At 42.8% G+C, this 16,998-nt stretch overlaps 2 protein-coding genes across 6 annotated transcripts in view; one reads left to right on the plus strand and one right to left on the minus strand.

Annotated features, from left to right (window-relative positions):
* MAP3K4 (mitogen-activated protein kinase kinase kinase 4) overlaps window positions 1-5,207 on the plus strand; it is a 62,574-nt gene extending 57,367 nt beyond the window's left edge. For all 3 annotated transcript variants that reach the window (XM_021544132.1, XM_077782074.1, XM_077782075.1), the window contains exons 24-27: window positions 2,577-2,699; window positions 3,250-3,356; window positions 3,557-3,736; window positions 4,659-5,207. In XM_021544132.1, coding sequence (XP_021399807.1) covers window positions 2,577-2,699; window positions 3,250-3,356; window positions 3,557-3,736; window positions 4,659-4,679 — 431 coding nt within the window. In that variant the 3' untranslated portion in view covers window positions 4,680-5,207. The remainder of the gene's footprint in view (window positions 1-2,576; window positions 2,700-3,249; window positions 3,357-3,556; window positions 3,737-4,658) is intronic.
* Window positions 5,208-6,335: 1,128 nt separating this feature from the next.
* AGPAT4 (1-acylglycerol-3-phosphate O-acyltransferase 4) overlaps window positions 6,336-16,998 on the minus strand; it is a 71,460-nt gene continuing 60,797 nt past the window's right edge. For all 3 annotated transcript variants that reach the window (XM_021544138.2, XM_021544139.2, XM_077782076.1), the window contains 2 exons: window positions 16,437-16,635; window positions 6,336-8,979 (listed from right to left, as the gene is read on the minus strand). In XM_021544138.2, the coding sequence (XP_021399813.1) occupies window positions 8,888-8,979; window positions 16,437-16,635 (291 nt within the window). In that variant the 3' untranslated portion in view covers window positions 6,336-8,887. The remainder of the gene's footprint in view (window positions 8,980-16,436; window positions 16,636-16,998) is intronic.

Here is a 16,998-nt window from a genome sequence, read left to right on the forward strand (position 1 = left end):
TTTCATGGCAATACTTAGGCTAAATTGTCATTAGTTCTTATTAGAAGGGATTAAGTCTAGTTTGCAAGGCCTTGGAAGAAGATTTTTAACTGTATTAAACAAAACTATTCCAGTAGCCTAAATTCTGTCAGAAGAGATATTGTTGCACTTCAGCACTGTTGTAGTTGGAAACACTTTGTAGCCTTCTGTGAAATTTTCATGTTGCTTTCTTGAGGAATGGAAACAAAAGTTTCCAGAACATCCTTGAAAAACTGGTTGCTAGTGAGGACTGTTTTTCCTAAGCTCTTGTTTTAGGCTAAGTGCACCTACTTTCTATCTGACAAGCAACTGATTGAAAACATTGGAAAAGCAGTTGACAGTTCAAAGGAAGAAGAAGCTGTCACTCTCCTAATGCATTGTCCATACTCAGTGTCCCATCAAGTACTACCTTCTTGTACTGCTTTGTGTCTTTCTGTATCCTTCATTCAAGGAGCTGAGGGATGGTCTACCCAACTCTGTTAGACACCTGTGATTGCAGAGTTACTCTGAACTTAGGTGCCACTGATGGCAAACTGCAGAATCCAGTGAAAGAATTCTGGAGGATGTCCAAGCATCCGAATGCCCGAAGTGGAAAACCATTGCACACAATGTGGAGATAAGTGGTATTCCCTGAATGTTAATTCTTTCAGGACTTGTAAAAATCTACAGTAACTAAAGGTTGGAATTTACTTCTGTTAATGATTTTGCTCACTCATCAGTTGCAGTTCTATGTAACACCTCTTGGACTAAGCAGTTATCAACTACTGTCAGAGTAGTCAGAGTCCTTTGAGAAGTGAGCAGGGTTTTGGCATCATTGACCTGCACTGCCTTTTTTTGAATTGAGCTTTTTGAAGATTCTTTGTATTCTTTATTAATATCTTGATATTGGTTGGGGATGCCCAACCAAGTGAATGGGAAAAGGCTATTAACTAAGATTAACACAAAGGAGGAGCAGCCAAGAATTTCTGCACTGATCAAAGTGGAACAAAAGTGAGAAACTGTGGAAGGTTCCATTGAGGTGAGCCGTTTTTGAATTAATATTTTGTGTGACATGGGAAGAGGTTTATGTGTAGTGAAATCCCCAGCATCTGCCTACTCCTGTTATCTGTCTTTGCTCAAGGAAGACCACAGCTGAAGCTCTATTTCTGCCAGGTGATACTTGCAGCCTATTTGTGCTTTCATTGTGATACTTGAAGAGTCCAGAATGTGGCCTGACATAAGGGGCTCCTTTTGCTCTACCAGTTTTCTGTTGCTGTCAAAATGAATATTTTGGCAGGATGTTGAATGAAAGAAAACCACAGATTGTCAAAACCACTTGATTTATTTTGTATTGTTCTGTTCAAGAACTCACTTGAAGCCACTTGCAGATTTCCCTTGGAGATTTTTAACTAGGCTAGGGAAGTTTGTTCTAGTGTAAGCTGTCAGTATAGCAAGTTATTTTAATGGTAGTCCTACTCCAGAAATTACTCTGGAAGTAAAGTGCAATAGGAGCAGGCACTTGGTAGTATAAGTAATAAAATGCTTTAAACTCTGTTTTGCAAGTCAACTGTGACCATAGGGTCATTAAGGTTGGAAGAGACCTCCAAGATTGAGTCCAACCTTGGACAAACCACCACTTTGTCAGACCACCAAACCATGGCACTGCCTTGCCAAGTTGTACTTTGAACACTTCCAGGGACGGCGACTCTGCCACCTCCCGGGGCAGCCTGTTAAAATGTCTGACCACTCTTTCAGTGAAGGAATTCCTCCTGATGTCCAACCTGAACCTCCCCTAGTGCAGTTTGAGGCCATTTGCTCTTGTCCTGTCCCTGGTTGCCTGGTAGAAGAGGCAGACCCCCACCTGGTTACCTCCGCCTTTCAGGCAGTTGTAGGGAGCAATAATGTCTCCCCTGAGCCTCCTTTTCTCCAGGCTAAACACCCCCAGCTCCCTCAGCCACTCCTCAGAAGACTTGTGCTCCACACCCTTCACTGACTGATGCCCTTCTCTGGATGGGCTCCAGCACCTCAATGTCCTTGTAGTGAGGGGCCCAGAGCTGGACACAGAACTTGAGGTGCAGCCTCACCAGAGCACAGTACAGGAGGATGATCCCTTCCTTTGTCCTGCTGGCCACACTATTTTAATTGGCAAGTATGATATCATCTGTCTTGACTCAGAAGAACTGAAGAGGTACTAGTGGGAGGGACACAGCAATGGCCTCTGACAGGAAGCAGTTTCTTCTGAGTTTAGTGCTCACAAGAAGCACTGGAATTCCTGAAGGAATCATTCCTTGTTACGAGCTTGTATGGAAAGCTGTTGAATTTGCCTGCCATACTTTTTTTTTTTTTTTTTTTTCTGAAAACTTGTCAACTTCCAGTTCAATTCATGTTAGCACAAGCCCACCAGAACATCTTAATGCCAGAACATCTTAATGCTGCCATATTCCACACTTAATTCACTGGTAAAGATCTAAATGTGAATTCAGCTATTATCCATTGTGACCTCCAAGGCTATACTGAGACATCCTCAAATTCAGCTCTGGCTTAAACAAGTGTGTCCCGTGTTTCATTGTGTTTCCTAGGAGCCAACATCTTTCTTACCTCATCTGGACTGATTAAACTAGGGGACTTTGGCTGCTCAGTGAAGCTGAAGAACAATACCCAGACAATGCCTGGAGAAGTGAACAGTACCTTGGGGACTGCAGGTGAGGAAGCTTGTGCTAGGCAGGTACTTGTCTAGTTATCATAAAGGAAGATACATCTGCTAGGAGCCTGGAATAAAACCATGTGTTTCAGGGAAACTTGATTTTACCTTAGCTAGTTTTGTGCTTTATATCCAGAAGCCAAAACAATGAGTGAATGCTATAATGTGACAGTTAAAATGGTGTTTGTCTGTAACTATAGAGATGCTGGAGCATGTGTTTTCTGGGGTCGTATTTTTCTCTGCAGCCTTACTGAAGCTGCAATCTGAAAGAGTACTTTTCACCAAACAGCTGCTTAATAGATTTTGAGAAAATGGCAGTCACTAAAAGCATGTACTGTAACATTTTCACTACCACATTTTGAAGTGAAAGACAGTTGTGCTGTAAACATGTCAAAAAACAAGAAACCAGCAAATGGCAAAACTTAGCAAGAAAACCTGAGTAGTAATTCATAGGGTATTTAAAAAAGCATTTGGTTTTCCCAGTCAGTCATTTGATGTATATGGTTCCTTCTGCTGTATGAACTGATGGCATCATATATGTTGTTTCAAAGCATACATGGCTCCAGAAGTAATCACTAGAGCTAAAGGAGAAGGGCATGGACGTGCAGCAGACATCTGGAGCTTGGGCTGTGTTGTCATAGAGATGGTCACGGGCAAGGTAAGGATGTTTCATGTATTGATGAAAAGCAAACTGTTCTTGGCAGTTTTTCTGCAAATTCTGGTCTCAGCAGTTTGTCACACTCATGTCTGAAAGGACTGGGATGGTTTTTTATTTCCTGGAGCACAGAAATACATGCTGTAGTGGGTAGCAAGTTGTTTACTAATGCTTGCACTTAGCAATGCTGTCACCTATTGCAGAGGCCTTGGCATGAATATGAGCACAACTTCCAGATCATGTATAAAGTGGGGATGGGTCATAAACCTCCTATTCCTGACAAAGTGAGCCCAGAAGGGAAAGACTTCCTTTGCCACTGCCTGGAAAGTGACCCAAAGATGAGGTGGACGGCCAGCCAGCTTCTCGATCATCCTTTTGTCAAGGTTTGTCTGATGACTTTGGCTACAAAAACTGCAGATGGGAATGGGGAACAGCTTTTAGTTGGCTTCTTTGTTCTCAGTGATGCCACAGAGGTTGGTACCATGGTGAGGGGCTGCTAGCAAATTGATGCTGTCCAGAAAAAATGGATTGGCAACTTTCCAGAAGCAGATGGGGTTGTTTTCAGCATATTGACTATAGGATGTGGTGTGCACCATGCAATAAACTTTTGACTGCTGTTTTGAAATGCATTATGTTAAAAAGGCAAGTCAGGCTTCAACTAATTAGATCTAAAGGGCTTTGCAGCAAAAACTTCAGCAAGTACAAGTGCACAGGTTTTTAGAGATAAGGGCCCCTCCATAAAAAATGTAACCAACATGTGCTTGAGAACGCTCCCATTCTTCTGTGCAAAGAGCTGCTTTTCTTTTAAGTTAATACTTAAAACATTCATACTGAATGTTTTATCTGGCAGCTGTTGTAAGAGTCTTCAGTTCTTCCATGAACTATGGTGTGATGCCTTCCTTAAGAACAAGCAAATATTCACAGCTACAAATTGAGCTGTATTTGTAACTTGTTTTTTGATGGAATAGGAGCGCAGTAGGTTATTGAATTCTGTCTCATTTTCCAGCATAAAGTTGATCACTTTGGTGTTCTGGTTCAGTAGCAGTGTGTTTGGCATCATCACCCATCCCTCATCAGTGCAGCTGTAGCAGATCCCATCCATCAGAGGTGGACACTGCTTTAGGCACCTAAAGGATGCAGTCAACAGTGGGAATGTCAGTACACCCATACAAACACTTGTAATGCATTACTGTGGAACAAGGGAGAGAAAAAAACTTCAAAGATGTGAAGGTGCTAAAGAAATTGATCCATTATCATCTTGCTGCACGAGGGAGGTGGCTGAATTGCCTTTTGCTTCCTTCACAGGTTTGCACAGACGAAGAATGAAGTTACTCAATCTCTAGCCTTTTCTATTCTGACAAGATTTGAATCACTACTGTATGTAATATTTACATAAAGACTGTGCTGAGAAACAGTATAAAAGTTGACCTTAATGAAGACTGCACAAGTGACAGTGTCACTTCCTCTGCTGCTCCTGTACATTTTACTTGGCACATGTTGCTCATGTGATGTGTCTGCAAGTTGGAAGAAGCTGCATGTTTCAGTGAAAGTGCCATTACTACTGTATATGGACCATACCCTTTTTGTTCCTTCTCCTGTTTCTCATTTGATTGAGAACTCGTATTGTTAATACGTAGTATTTTTGAACTCTCTAGGTTCAGAAAAATGCTGTAGTGTTACATCAGGCGTTATGGACCTTGTTTTTTAATCTGAGTGCACTGACTGTGAACTTTTACTGGGGTTTTTGTTTATTTGTTTTTGGCAAGCTTCAGATTTGTTATGCACAAGGCTGATTAATGAAATTTAAAAAAAAGAAAAAAAAAGGTTTTTCTCAATAAAAGGTTTATTTTAGGAGATGTTGGTGAAGGGTTTTTCTTACAAAAATAGATGTGGGACTGTGCCACATTTTAACCTTTTTTGCAACATTGGGATAAGACTGCTAGGCTGACCTAACTGAAATAAGCTGCTCTTTTATTGCAATAGGCAATGTCTTGTCAAGTTTCAAGATGACTACTGTGAGATGCTTCTTACACAACAGAAGTAAGGTTCCCCCTTTCATCACCTTCTGAGAAAAGAGGGTAATGGACAGTTCCTGACACTACCTTTTAGCAAAGGGATAACTTCTTGAATGTATGCACTGGAATAGGGAGTACTCTGCATGACATTTTTGTCTTTTAGATGAGAACTCTACAAGGTGATTCTTGTGCTCTGTTTGGCAAAAGCAAGAACCTACTGTTACTTTTCAAAAACTGACTTCCGATTCTGGGCTTTCATTTCCCCACCTCACCTCAGTTGTCATCAACCTCAGAAAAGGAAGAGAGATTAGAAGTGGTTAGCAATTGGAAGAAACAGCCTGCAGTACATGATCTAGGTGATTTGTTTTTTACTTGCTACTACAAACAGGTGACTTAAAACTGTTACTTGTAAACATGAATGCAAGTTTACATATTCTTGTTACAGCTTTAGATTTAAAATAGGTAAATTAAAACTTGCTGTAAATATTTGATTTTATATTCTAGTGTCTTGTCTCTCATCTTAATCCACAAATCCTTGATTAATCACAGGTGTACTGTGAGTTGTTAAGGAGGTACCAAAAAAATCTGACATTTCTATCTAGATAAAGTATGAGCCTTGCTGTGCATGTCATCTGTGCATGTATTTAGGCTCTCAAAAAATATAAATTTAAACAAAGACGTTCCCCTCTTTTCAGTGCTCTGTCTTCAGTTGTGTGATAGGAGGGGAAGTATGTTGTCATCCTCAGTAAAGGACTATGAAAGTACCTGAAGTAAAAGTGTCCCCCCAGCTTACAGTGTGCTTCACTTTGCAGTGTAACAGAAGTATCTGAGTTGTGTCCTCACTTGCCTTGCTTCAGGTGCCCTTGAGCACAAACAGGGACTGTGGACAGCTTTTAGGAGTCAAGATAAAGGTCACAAACTTACCAGTTTTTTCTTGCCAACCAAAAGAAAACTCATTCACTGCATATTAGCTTTTTATAATTTTATTTTTGTATAAACAAACATTAAGACTAATTTTGTTAAGGCAGTTTTTGAACATACAGTTGCTTGTGGGGATGAGGGGCAAACACTGCTTCCTAATAACCTATGTCATTCTTTTAATACAGTGAACTGCAGAAGTTTAACTTTGGCAAGGACCATTAAGCTTTCTCTGTCAGTGAGTGCTGGAAGGGCCTCATTGGTGTGCCAGGACTTGCACAAGTGCTTAGGAGGATGGATCCAGGCGTGGCATGTTTGGCCCTCAGCCTGTTCTTGGTCCCAGGGAAATGGGTATAAAATCATCTTAACACTCTTTCAGAAATATTTACTTGTTTGGTGCTTTCCTCTGGGAGAAGGGCACTGTACACAGCTGGAGGGGAAAGGACTAAGATTCATAAGGAATGCCAGATGTCTTCCTTACTGCATGTTAAATTTGTGGCTCTCAGGAAGGCACAAGAGCCTCTGTTACTCCAGGAATGTGTATTTGCTGCTCAGAACTGCTCACCTACCACCCTGAGAAAAGGCCACTGGGCCTGCCAGCTAATGTTCACAGTAAAATGCTGTCCTGGAGAGGCCTTTCCTTTCTCCCCTCCCATCCATTTTCCAGCTCTTGTGTACCATGGCTTCAGGTCTGGCTTGTTATGTGCCTGATCATTACTACAAGATGCAATACTCAGTTTTTCACTGTTAAGAGTGTTACAGGGCACTCTAAACATTACAGTATTTGTAAACATTACAGTATTTTCTACTCTTGGGCTCTAAAAACATCTGAGCCCATGTTTCTGTTCATGACATTGAACGAGATGCTCCTGAAAGCTTCAGAACATAGGGAATGCATGTATCCACAAGATGTGTGAGGCAAAAAGCCCCTGAGAGCAGTCCCTCACACTGCCTATGCCTTCCTTTATCTTGTAAATGTTACTGCCTCCACTATCCCTAACCTTCACTTACTGTCCCATGCTAAAAGCACTACTTCATCTTTTTAGGTGCTGCACATTAAAAAGGTGAGTTTCTAGATTATCTGATGTACTGAATAGCAAATACATATTTCATGGAATGATTCATATTGTTGTATTAGCCTGTTTCTTCTGGCCTCAGTCTTACTACATGAAAAGAGCAATGTTTTTATACCAGCTGCTGGAGTAAGACTACTCACTTTCCTCACTAAAGACTACCATGGTTTTAGCTCTATGCTGAGTGAATATGGACTGTCTTTGAAACTGTCAATCACAACCGCTACTGCTCAGTGTCAGGATCTGTAGACTTTAAAAAATTGTGATTTTTTTCCAATCATATTTGCTGTTAGTTAATGTCCCCACTTTTCCTTTTTTTTCTTCTGCTTTAAACAAGTTATTTTTTAGTAACCTGCAGATCCTTAACTCTGGAAGTTTAAAAACAGGGAACAGTTGCTCTGAAATTGGTGCTGGGAATGTCATAGCAACCGCTCTTTCCTCAGAGCTTGATTCTAGTTTTATTTAATTTAGAGGGGTGTCAGATCAAGACAGACAAAAAAATCAGCCATAACCACTGTCCTAGGTCTCTCTCCTAGATCCCCCTCCTCCTCAGAAGAAAATAATTTACTATTACTTCAGGCTGGCTGTTATGAGGCACCAAGTAAACTAATTTATCAGAAAAGACAGACAAGCAGGTTAATTAGGATCACAACAGTATGGGTATAGGGAATACATTCTGCACACTTTGCATTATTCCACTACACCATGCCCAGTTATTTTCTTTCTGAAATTATTAAGATGGCCTGGAATTTTAAGTAGCATTTAAAGCCAAAAGGAATTTTACTACTTCAATTTTTCCAAATTAAAAATTACATTTATTCTGAAGAACTACAAGTTTCAGCTATCCCTCAGATGTATGGCCTGGGGAAAGAGAGGGCAATGGGTAACTTAGCTCTGCTCAGGCCACAAGGCCAAATTCTAATCCAGGTTCTGCTACTGCCAGGCTCCGATGTCTGGATGTCCAGGGTCTGGCTGAAGTTTTAAAGGACCCATGTAGTGCACACTGTGGGAATAAGTTCTGGATGTACAAAATCTCCACTGTAGTTCTGCCAGTTCAGCAGAGCTGCTTCAGTCCAATACTGCTACAACCAAGCACAGCATCCCGCTGTACTGTATTTAAACACTGACAGATTATGGTTGTTAAACTGTGTGAGCTACACAACTATCAAGTTTAATCATCTTGTAACAATCTTCTGACATTAAAGCTTGTACCTCTGGTTAGTTTCCAGGTAGAGTCTCTTCATACGAGCACGCTGGAATTTTTTTTTTTTTCTTCAAAACTTAAGACACTTCATAGGAAAACAAACCAACCACACATGTGCAAATCTGTTGTTGAGAGTATACGAAGGAGTGCATCTTTCCAGCATGTCATCCAGCCCAAACCCCAGAGGAAAACAACAGGAGCACAAATTCAGATATGCACGGCAATTATTCATCCTCTGATCTCATTTGAAGAACTGTGATACGCACTTAAGAGTTTTCAGCAGTTGCATTTGTTCCCCCTGGATTGAAGCAGTCTCTGAAGGTGCTACTTTTGTTTCTGCTTGTTGTCATTGTTGCCATAGGTGGAGCCCTTGTTAATTTCTGTAACCGCGATCATCCATCTGACACCAACAGAAGCTGCAAAACAAACACAGTTAAAGCTGTTTGAGGCTCGGCCTGAAGATCTGTACTGGTGTAGCATCATGAAAGAGACCTTGGATGAAAGGTGCATTTGATGCTCCCACACCTCCACATCAACTTATTTGCCTATGACATTTCATCAAGGAAGAGCCTCAGGCTGGACACGGATGGGTGTGAGAGGCACAGGCGTGCACGGCTCTGCATGCCACAGGAAGGGAATTCTGCTGGCTTTCAACAGCCCCACGTGTGAAAGAGCACAAGCAAGCACAAGGGAACTTCAGATCTTGATAAACGAAAAAAAAAAGTAATTTGTGGTATTTGTTAATGGTAGTTCATTACAAGAAAACAGGTTAATTTAAAAGACTTTTATAGATTATTCAGTAATAATTCACCATGTGCAAAGATTATTTTATTTATCTGTAGCACTTAAAGTGACTAAGTTGAATGCGACTTAACCTAAACTCCTTCCCTCACACATCTGGTTTCTCTGTAAAGGGGCTCAGCTGCCCAAAATCTATTACTCTTCAAGCTTCTTCTCAGCTACCGTACATGTTCAGAACTGCCATGCTTGTTTCAGGCCTAAACCTATTAGGAAATCACAAACATCTTCCCTCTGCTCAGAATGCTTTCAAAAAAAACCAAACCCAAACCAAACAAACCTAAGAAAGCCACAAACCTCCCCGTCCCACTCTCTTTCTGACTGATGGTGACAGTAAGGTGAGGTGCTCTTAATGTCTTGTTCTCATCAGTCTTTACTTCTCTAAGATGACTCTGGATTCTCACCAGCCAAAGGACTTGTTATGGTTAAGTCAGTGCCTGAGCTCACCAAGAGAATCCAGAGGTTTCATGCCACTAGCAGGCATCCCTTGTGAACCGCAGGGCTGACACAAGGCCATATCCTGGCATTTGCTGCTCTTTAGGCCTGGAAGGGGAGGAGGCTGGCAGCTGGCAAACAGTGCTGCCCTGTGCTTTACCAGCTGCTACTTGGCACAACATGGGCCACGAAGAGTCATCACTACAGACTCGTGTTGTGTAGTCTGTCAGTAAATTGGCAGTTTTTAGTGTGCAAGCGGTAACTGGATACCAGGGATGAGTCACAGTAATGTCACAGCTTGGCTGGACACTGAGAAGCTGGTCTGCCCATGGGGCTGCCCTCAGGTCCTGTGGATGCCAGGAAAGCAGGGCCCTCTCACAGGCAGAGCTGTGCAGTGAACAGTCCAGAAAGGGAGCTGGCTCTGAGGGCACTCACTGTCACTTGCACTCCACTGTCAGTCTGTGAACAGAAACACACACCATTTAGACAAGCTAAGGGCTTCACGCTCATAGACAGACAAGAAAGAAAGCAAGAAAACCATCTCTGACATTTAACTGGCCATGAGCTGGGGAACTCAAGAGAAAGATTCAACACGGAGCCTGCAGTCGGGGGTCATGAGATAACAGTAAGCATGAAATCATTAAGATTTTAACCACAAGGGATAGAAACGGCATCTGGAGATGGACACAGAGCAAAATAAGAGCAGCTGTTACAGCAGCCACACACCATACTGGGGATTTAATCCAGTTCCAAGAATGCCTAGACACAAAACCCAACTAATTCAGTATGTCTTTTTTTGTCCTTTGCTCCCTGGCAGAAGCTGCCACTGCTTTCTATCCCCATTTCACCCTGTAGCCCTCAGCAACCTGGGGAAGGTGGGGTGCAAGGAGGACTCCTTATGTTTGCCAAGCATGTGGAAGCAAAGTGGGGCAAGGCTGGGCTGCCTCACTGCTCTGTCCCTGCACTGCCTCCTCGCCACAGCTCTCCTGGAGCTTCAGTGTAGACCTGAGAGATACCTTCACATTTAAGGATTTTTTCACTTCTTGTTTCACATACAACTGTAGTAGGAGGAACTTCAGGCTTTTTACTTCAAGAAAGAGGAGAAAGGGAGATGAAGCAGTAACTAATCAGCAGTGCCTAACTTCATAGCTGTGTTTAAGACCACCCTGAGAAGTACATGAGAGAAGCTACTGGCTGAAGCATTCTTGTAGTACTCCACAGCAAACTGAAGTAACTGAGCTTCTGCATCTTTGTGCCCACCATTTCTCAGCATCCAAAAGATGCAGGAGGTTGCTGAGGACCTGCTCTGCCTCCTGGAGTGCCAGAGGCTCAAGGAGGGCAGAACTGACACAGTCAAGAGAGCCAAGAGTGTAATCACTTTCTTGGAACACATTTTAGCTCCAAGAAAATCACCACCTCCACATGTAGTAGCTCATCCCTCAGCAAAACCTAGCTCAAAGTATTTCCACCTTTTCTCTTACAACTAAGGATTTTTTCCTCATCTGTTGCCCTGCCTTTATACTGCACAGCAAGTGCTATAAACAGCACAGCAGGCGGGGGCATAAAAATTTCCCACATGTAGTTTGCACTTGAATTATATAGGTTATGCATTGGAATTGAAATTTGTACAACTAAAGACTGTATGAATGGTAGACATTTCCACTGAGGCCCTATCCTACATACTATGAAGTAGAAGAAACAAATAACACATTCACATAAAAAAAGTAAAGCCACCCCAATTCCCCCAATTTCTAGGCACCAGGCTGAAAGGCCAGACGATATGGCAGCTCCACCAAAAGGCAGAATTGACACAGGCATAATCCTGCACATGGTTTGTATCCTGTTGTACCACTTACTACAAAACCCTGCTGGCTTGTCCCCTCCTCACCTTCCATTCATCTCAGCCTGCAGGCATCACCAGCCTCGCTGCCGAGTCACACCATGCTCCAGCCCTGTGCTCCACACTCCATGCCCGGACACTGCCACGTCCCCAGGTGTGCAGTGTGATCCCACCCACTCAGTGCACAGCACACACACAGCGGCCCATGGCCTCCCAACTGGCTCCCAGCTACTTGCTCTTGGTCAAAGGGAACGCTTCTCTCGCCTAGGACTGATATGTAGCTGCTGGCCCCATGCTATCAACCCAGATGCCACCGTGCTTTTAGCACTAAACATGGAATAGCTGCTGCTCCCTTTAAAAACTCCCTCATCTTTTTCATACAATCCCCTTTTAACTGCTGTTGACAGCTTTACAGTTAATTACTTCTAGAGCATGAAGGGTGGGTGTTCTCCTCAACACAAGTTATCAAAACATGAAAGGCAATGCAGTATTTGGTTCTTTGAAGCCAAATGAGACTGGGGAAGCAGGAGGAGGAAAAAAAAAGAAGTTGCTGTCAAATACAGATACTGACATTTGACAGATGTGCTTACTGCTTCAACACCAAAATATCAGCACCAAGTTTTAAATAGCTGTTGTGAGCTAAGTACCTACATCTCTTGCCATGTGTCCTGTGAAACTAAAGCTGGTTTTCAGAACACTTTTGTCCCTCAAACTATGTGAGTATTTATCCTCTGGAGCAGCAAATGCTTTGTATTGATTCAAGTAGTTTCACAAAGGGCTCCCAGTCCCAGAACAGCAGTAAGGTACGAGCACAGTGTGATGTCTGTTGGGAGTATAAACGGCCAAACTGCTGCACAGCAAAGCACAACGGGACAGCATTCACAGTATAAAGAATGTCATTTATTTAGGGCTGAAAGAGTTTGAGCTGAACCAAGCAGAGCTGTACATACATTGGTTATTCATGCTTAGATCTCAGAGTTAGGGTCTGAGGGATTGCTATCCTTCTACTCCAGCTCAAGTGGAGCATTTTTCTTAGGAGTTCTTTCCACCTGAACAGCCAGTTACTTACAAGCCAGTCAGTGTTCTCCTGGAGAGCACAATAAGCAGAAACTTACTTATCCAAAGGACAGACTGTCATTTATCCAAAGGATAAATTACAATCTAGAAACAATGCAGAGGGTACCAGGTAAAAGAACCTCCTAGTTACTCTGCTCAATCACAAAAGGTTTATTTTGTGCTTACCTGCACCTTTATCAGGTCCTGAAGCCCACCCTTCAAACCAGCAATCTACTACAATGGGTACTAGGGACTGCAGTAGAGTTCCTGATTCTGGAGTATCAGGTGAGCTGTCAAAGTGCCATAGAAAAAAACCAAACCACTACCTGTGTGCTTCAGTTACAAACAGTAAGAAAAGGTCTGCTAGGAGCAATGGGAAGAGCTGATTTTGTCTTCTGATAAATACCTCCAGTCTGCAAAAAAACCTTCCTTTTACATTGTTAAGCCACCAGGCACCAATTACCACTCCCACTGAAAGGCAGCAAACGGAGTCCTCCCTGCTTTGCTACGCACTGGCTGTGCTGGGCAGACAATTCCAGCTGCCACCAAGAGCCACAACCTCCAAGCTGTGTTTGTGCCCATGCTCTGCTGTCTCCCAGCCACTGCAGGAGTCACTCTGGAGACTTGCCTAAAGCTGGAGACAAACTGCGGAATAAAATACTGGCTGCTCCTCTGTCAATAGATGGCTGCATCACATCCAGAACATTCATGACAGAGATCCCCCTCAAGATACAGGACACAGTTAAGGGAGAATGGTCTTCCTACAGAAACTCAGCTCTTGGCTACAAAAGTCAATGTGACAGCTTGGGCTGAGGTTTTTTCCTGTTTCCACAGAAGGAGACCAATTATTCCCAAGTAGCAATAACATTGATTTTAAAAGAATATGGCAAAACACAGACTGCAATATACTAAAGTAACTGTTGCTTTTTTGGCACATAATGACACATCCTGTTTTAAGCAACCAGGATAAACCAGCTCTGTGATTTGTCCGGTTTGACTAATGGCTGAGCTTTCTTCCACTCCCATGGATTCTCTTCCCTCCACAGCTTCACAGTGGCTGCTATCTGCTCATAAGTGCCATCATCCTTCTCATTCCCTGCTCATCAGCAAAAGATGGCTGAGTCTGATCGGGCAGCAGCCTCTACCACAGGTCCTCCACTGCAGGGCAAATCCCAGGCAAGTGGGATTGGTCAGGATTGGTCACTCCAGGTAGGAATGAGAACTCAGCTGCTGCTGAGCACAGAGGTGCTGCAGAGCCAGCAGAGGGCTGCAAGCTGCACCAGCCCACAGGCAGGGTAGGCATGTATGGGGCAGCAAAGCACATCACACACCCTTCAAGGTGTTCTCTGCTGGGCTTTGGCAGCCTGGGAGCTCACCCCTAGTGCTGCTGTTCATTCTGGCAGCAGGCTGCTGTAGCCTTCTGGTATATCCAGTGTTACAGATAACCTGAGAATAAATCCTTTGGATTATCACTGCATTCAAGAGATGACTCAGAGCAGCCTGCTTATTAACATTTCCTTGTGGCTAGAAACAGAAGAAAGTTAAGTGGGGAACAAGAAAAGGAGAAAGAAATGAAAAGAAGGTAATTCTTGCCGTCTATTCTTGGTAGCATCATAGCTTTTTTTCTTTACAGGTTCTTTCTTTCACTTCTTGATAAACAAAGATGTGACCTAGGTCACTAATGGCAAGATTGCATTAGGCTTAGGGTGCAGGGTGAGGGTGTGATGTCACTCAACTAAATGGTAAAGGGCTAAATCCAAAACCATCACAAATGATAGTGCCAAGCAGTAAAGCAGTCAGCCCTGAGGTTAAACTCCAGAAACCCTGAATAATGGTGTGAGGCTCCCTGTGGAGGGTACACAAGGCATGAAGCACTCTGAAATGGCACCCAACCAACCAGTCTGCTGAATGAAGAAATTGAATTAAGAGGAAAATGCTGAAGGAAAGATGAAAAATTCAAACCATTTTACAATAGCTACGACTCAGTGCACCATTCCACAGGCCATTGTTCCACAATCCAGTGCCAACAGACTATGCCAGCACTTCTTCCAAACGCAGAACAAATGTCCTCGAGCAAATTGCCAGGCAGTAGCATTTACAATGGTGTCACACCTCATCCCACCCACTGCTGTTTACCCACTTTGTAAAGGAGCACAGGGGAGGCTGATTCATCTTTCAGTGCAAGCAACAGGGATTTGAACCCATTGCCTCCCATTCCTAGCATACCCCAACCACAGTGCTCACTCTACACTCCCACTCTCTTCACCAGTCAGAGAAGAGGAAGAGGCACCGTTTATGACTTCCAACAAGCAAGGTGGGTAGAAAAAGAGGCTTTTAAGTTGTAGTTGCTGCCCCAAGGAATTCTTACACATTTTACACAAAGCATTTCCAGGGTAACAAGCACCAACAGTTTCTCCAGATGAAAAAAAGAGCTCAGGATTCCCTTCTCTTTTCCTCTACCCTGCTCACCTAATCTACCAACTATTATGCTGGACCTTACCCTTGCTCATTTTCCTTCCTCTGGCTCAAAGCATCATGAAGGAATTTTCTGCCTGCATACACTCACACACTCACACACACACACACACACAAACTGTTCCTTTTCCAATTACCTCTATAGGAAGCATCAACAGGAGCTTAATGCAGCATTTGTTTTGGTGGGCAGCTTCTGAAAAAGAGTATTGTGTGCCTACCACATCAAACTTTTCATAGATGGCTAAAAGGATGTTTGTTCATCTTGATTAATCTAGCTCAAGATTCAGACTTCTGAGAATGCAAAGAAATGTTATGTGCTAGGAACAATTTCCTGAGTAGAGAGCAAAGATCCACTTCTGAGACAAGGAAACGTTCCACATTTTCCTATCTCCTGTGTTGTTATTCTGGACATGGCTTTTAAAGTCAGCTCTGTATCCAAGTTCTCTCAGAGCCAGAAAGAATGTGAAGTTCTGTTTCTTTTTCCAAGCTTGTATGTAATAAACACAGATGTGAAGGCGATGAAGTAATAAATACCGGTGATGGTCAGTGCAGTAACAGACAGTATTTGCTTTAAGAATCTATGGCTTATTCTGGAAGGGAACTTATTCTTCAAACCAGCACTCATAGACACCCAGATATGATGCAGTTTGCTAAACTGACCTGGTTCTTGCTTCCATGAAGAACACCAAATAAGATCCCCCTTTCTTTGGGCCAGCTCCTTGTTTTGTTTTCCTTCCTTGTCTTAAATGTCATACTAGTTGAAATATGAACCAAGGCAGTTCAGAACTGCCGCAGGAACTATACGAATCACTTGTGACAGGCCATGCCCTGTGCTATGTAAGTCAAAGTAGATGGCCACAACAGGCTGTGCTTAAATCATGAAACTGTGGGTTACCAGTGCATGACACATCAGACTATGATTAGACAAAAGCATTCTCAGAGGAATAAATTATCCTTGTGCTTCTCTTCTAAGCATTTTAAGTAGAACACAGCAGCACACAACACAAGAAAAGAAAGCCTTTTGTAGGCAACCCACCAAGAAGTCACTGTTGAATTCTACAGAAACAGAACATTTTCTATGCAGCTCTTACAAAAAAGAGTACAATTATAAAAAAATAAACAAAAATAGAATCTTTTTAGCCTAGTGCAGGCTAGAGTGGACATATTAGATGGGCTGTTGAATCCACAAGTCATCCTTATATTTAGCAAATCTCACGAAATCCTATTACAGTTACACTCTAAGTAATTGTTTTGAATCAGAAAACTTACCTATTATAATGACAAATGCAAAACTAGCCAGTGTCAATGATGATCCACTGTTGATCATGTTGATGAGCAGCTGGAACAAAGGATATAGCAGCAATAAGGCCCAGAAAAGCCAGTTCAAAAGTGTCCATGGTCGACGGGGTGGTATTGTAGGGACTGCTGGGTAGGTTCCTGTGCGGTAATATTCTTCCTGGAATGCATCCTAGTAGGACAAAGGAGGGCAACAATTAAATGCCCATCTGCGAACAAAACTGGCTTTGATGTTCCTCTTTCTGGAAGCTTGTAACCACAGGGGAAGATCAAAGACCAGCTGATTGCTGGAAAGCTTGTACTTTGAAGTCAATGAACACAGAGTCAAAAAAAAAAAAACAACCAAAAAGGAAAGGGGAAGCATACACTGATGTGCAAATACTTTCTTTCTCCTACATACAGCAGCCTGAAAAATGTCATACCTGGAGAATGTAGCAGCCTAGGAAAGCAGGAGGGATGATGGGATATACACTCCTGCAGCAGTGCAGACATCACTGCTGAACCTCCTGCAGGAGCCACAGCCACTGCCCAAGCA

Source organism: Lonchura striata, chromosome 3, assembly GCF_046129695.1.
Source record: "Lonchura striata isolate bLonStr1 chromosome 3, bLonStr1.mat, whole genome shotgun sequence".
Lineage (NCBI taxonomy): Eukaryota > Metazoa > Chordata > Aves > Passeriformes > Estrildidae > Lonchura > Lonchura striata.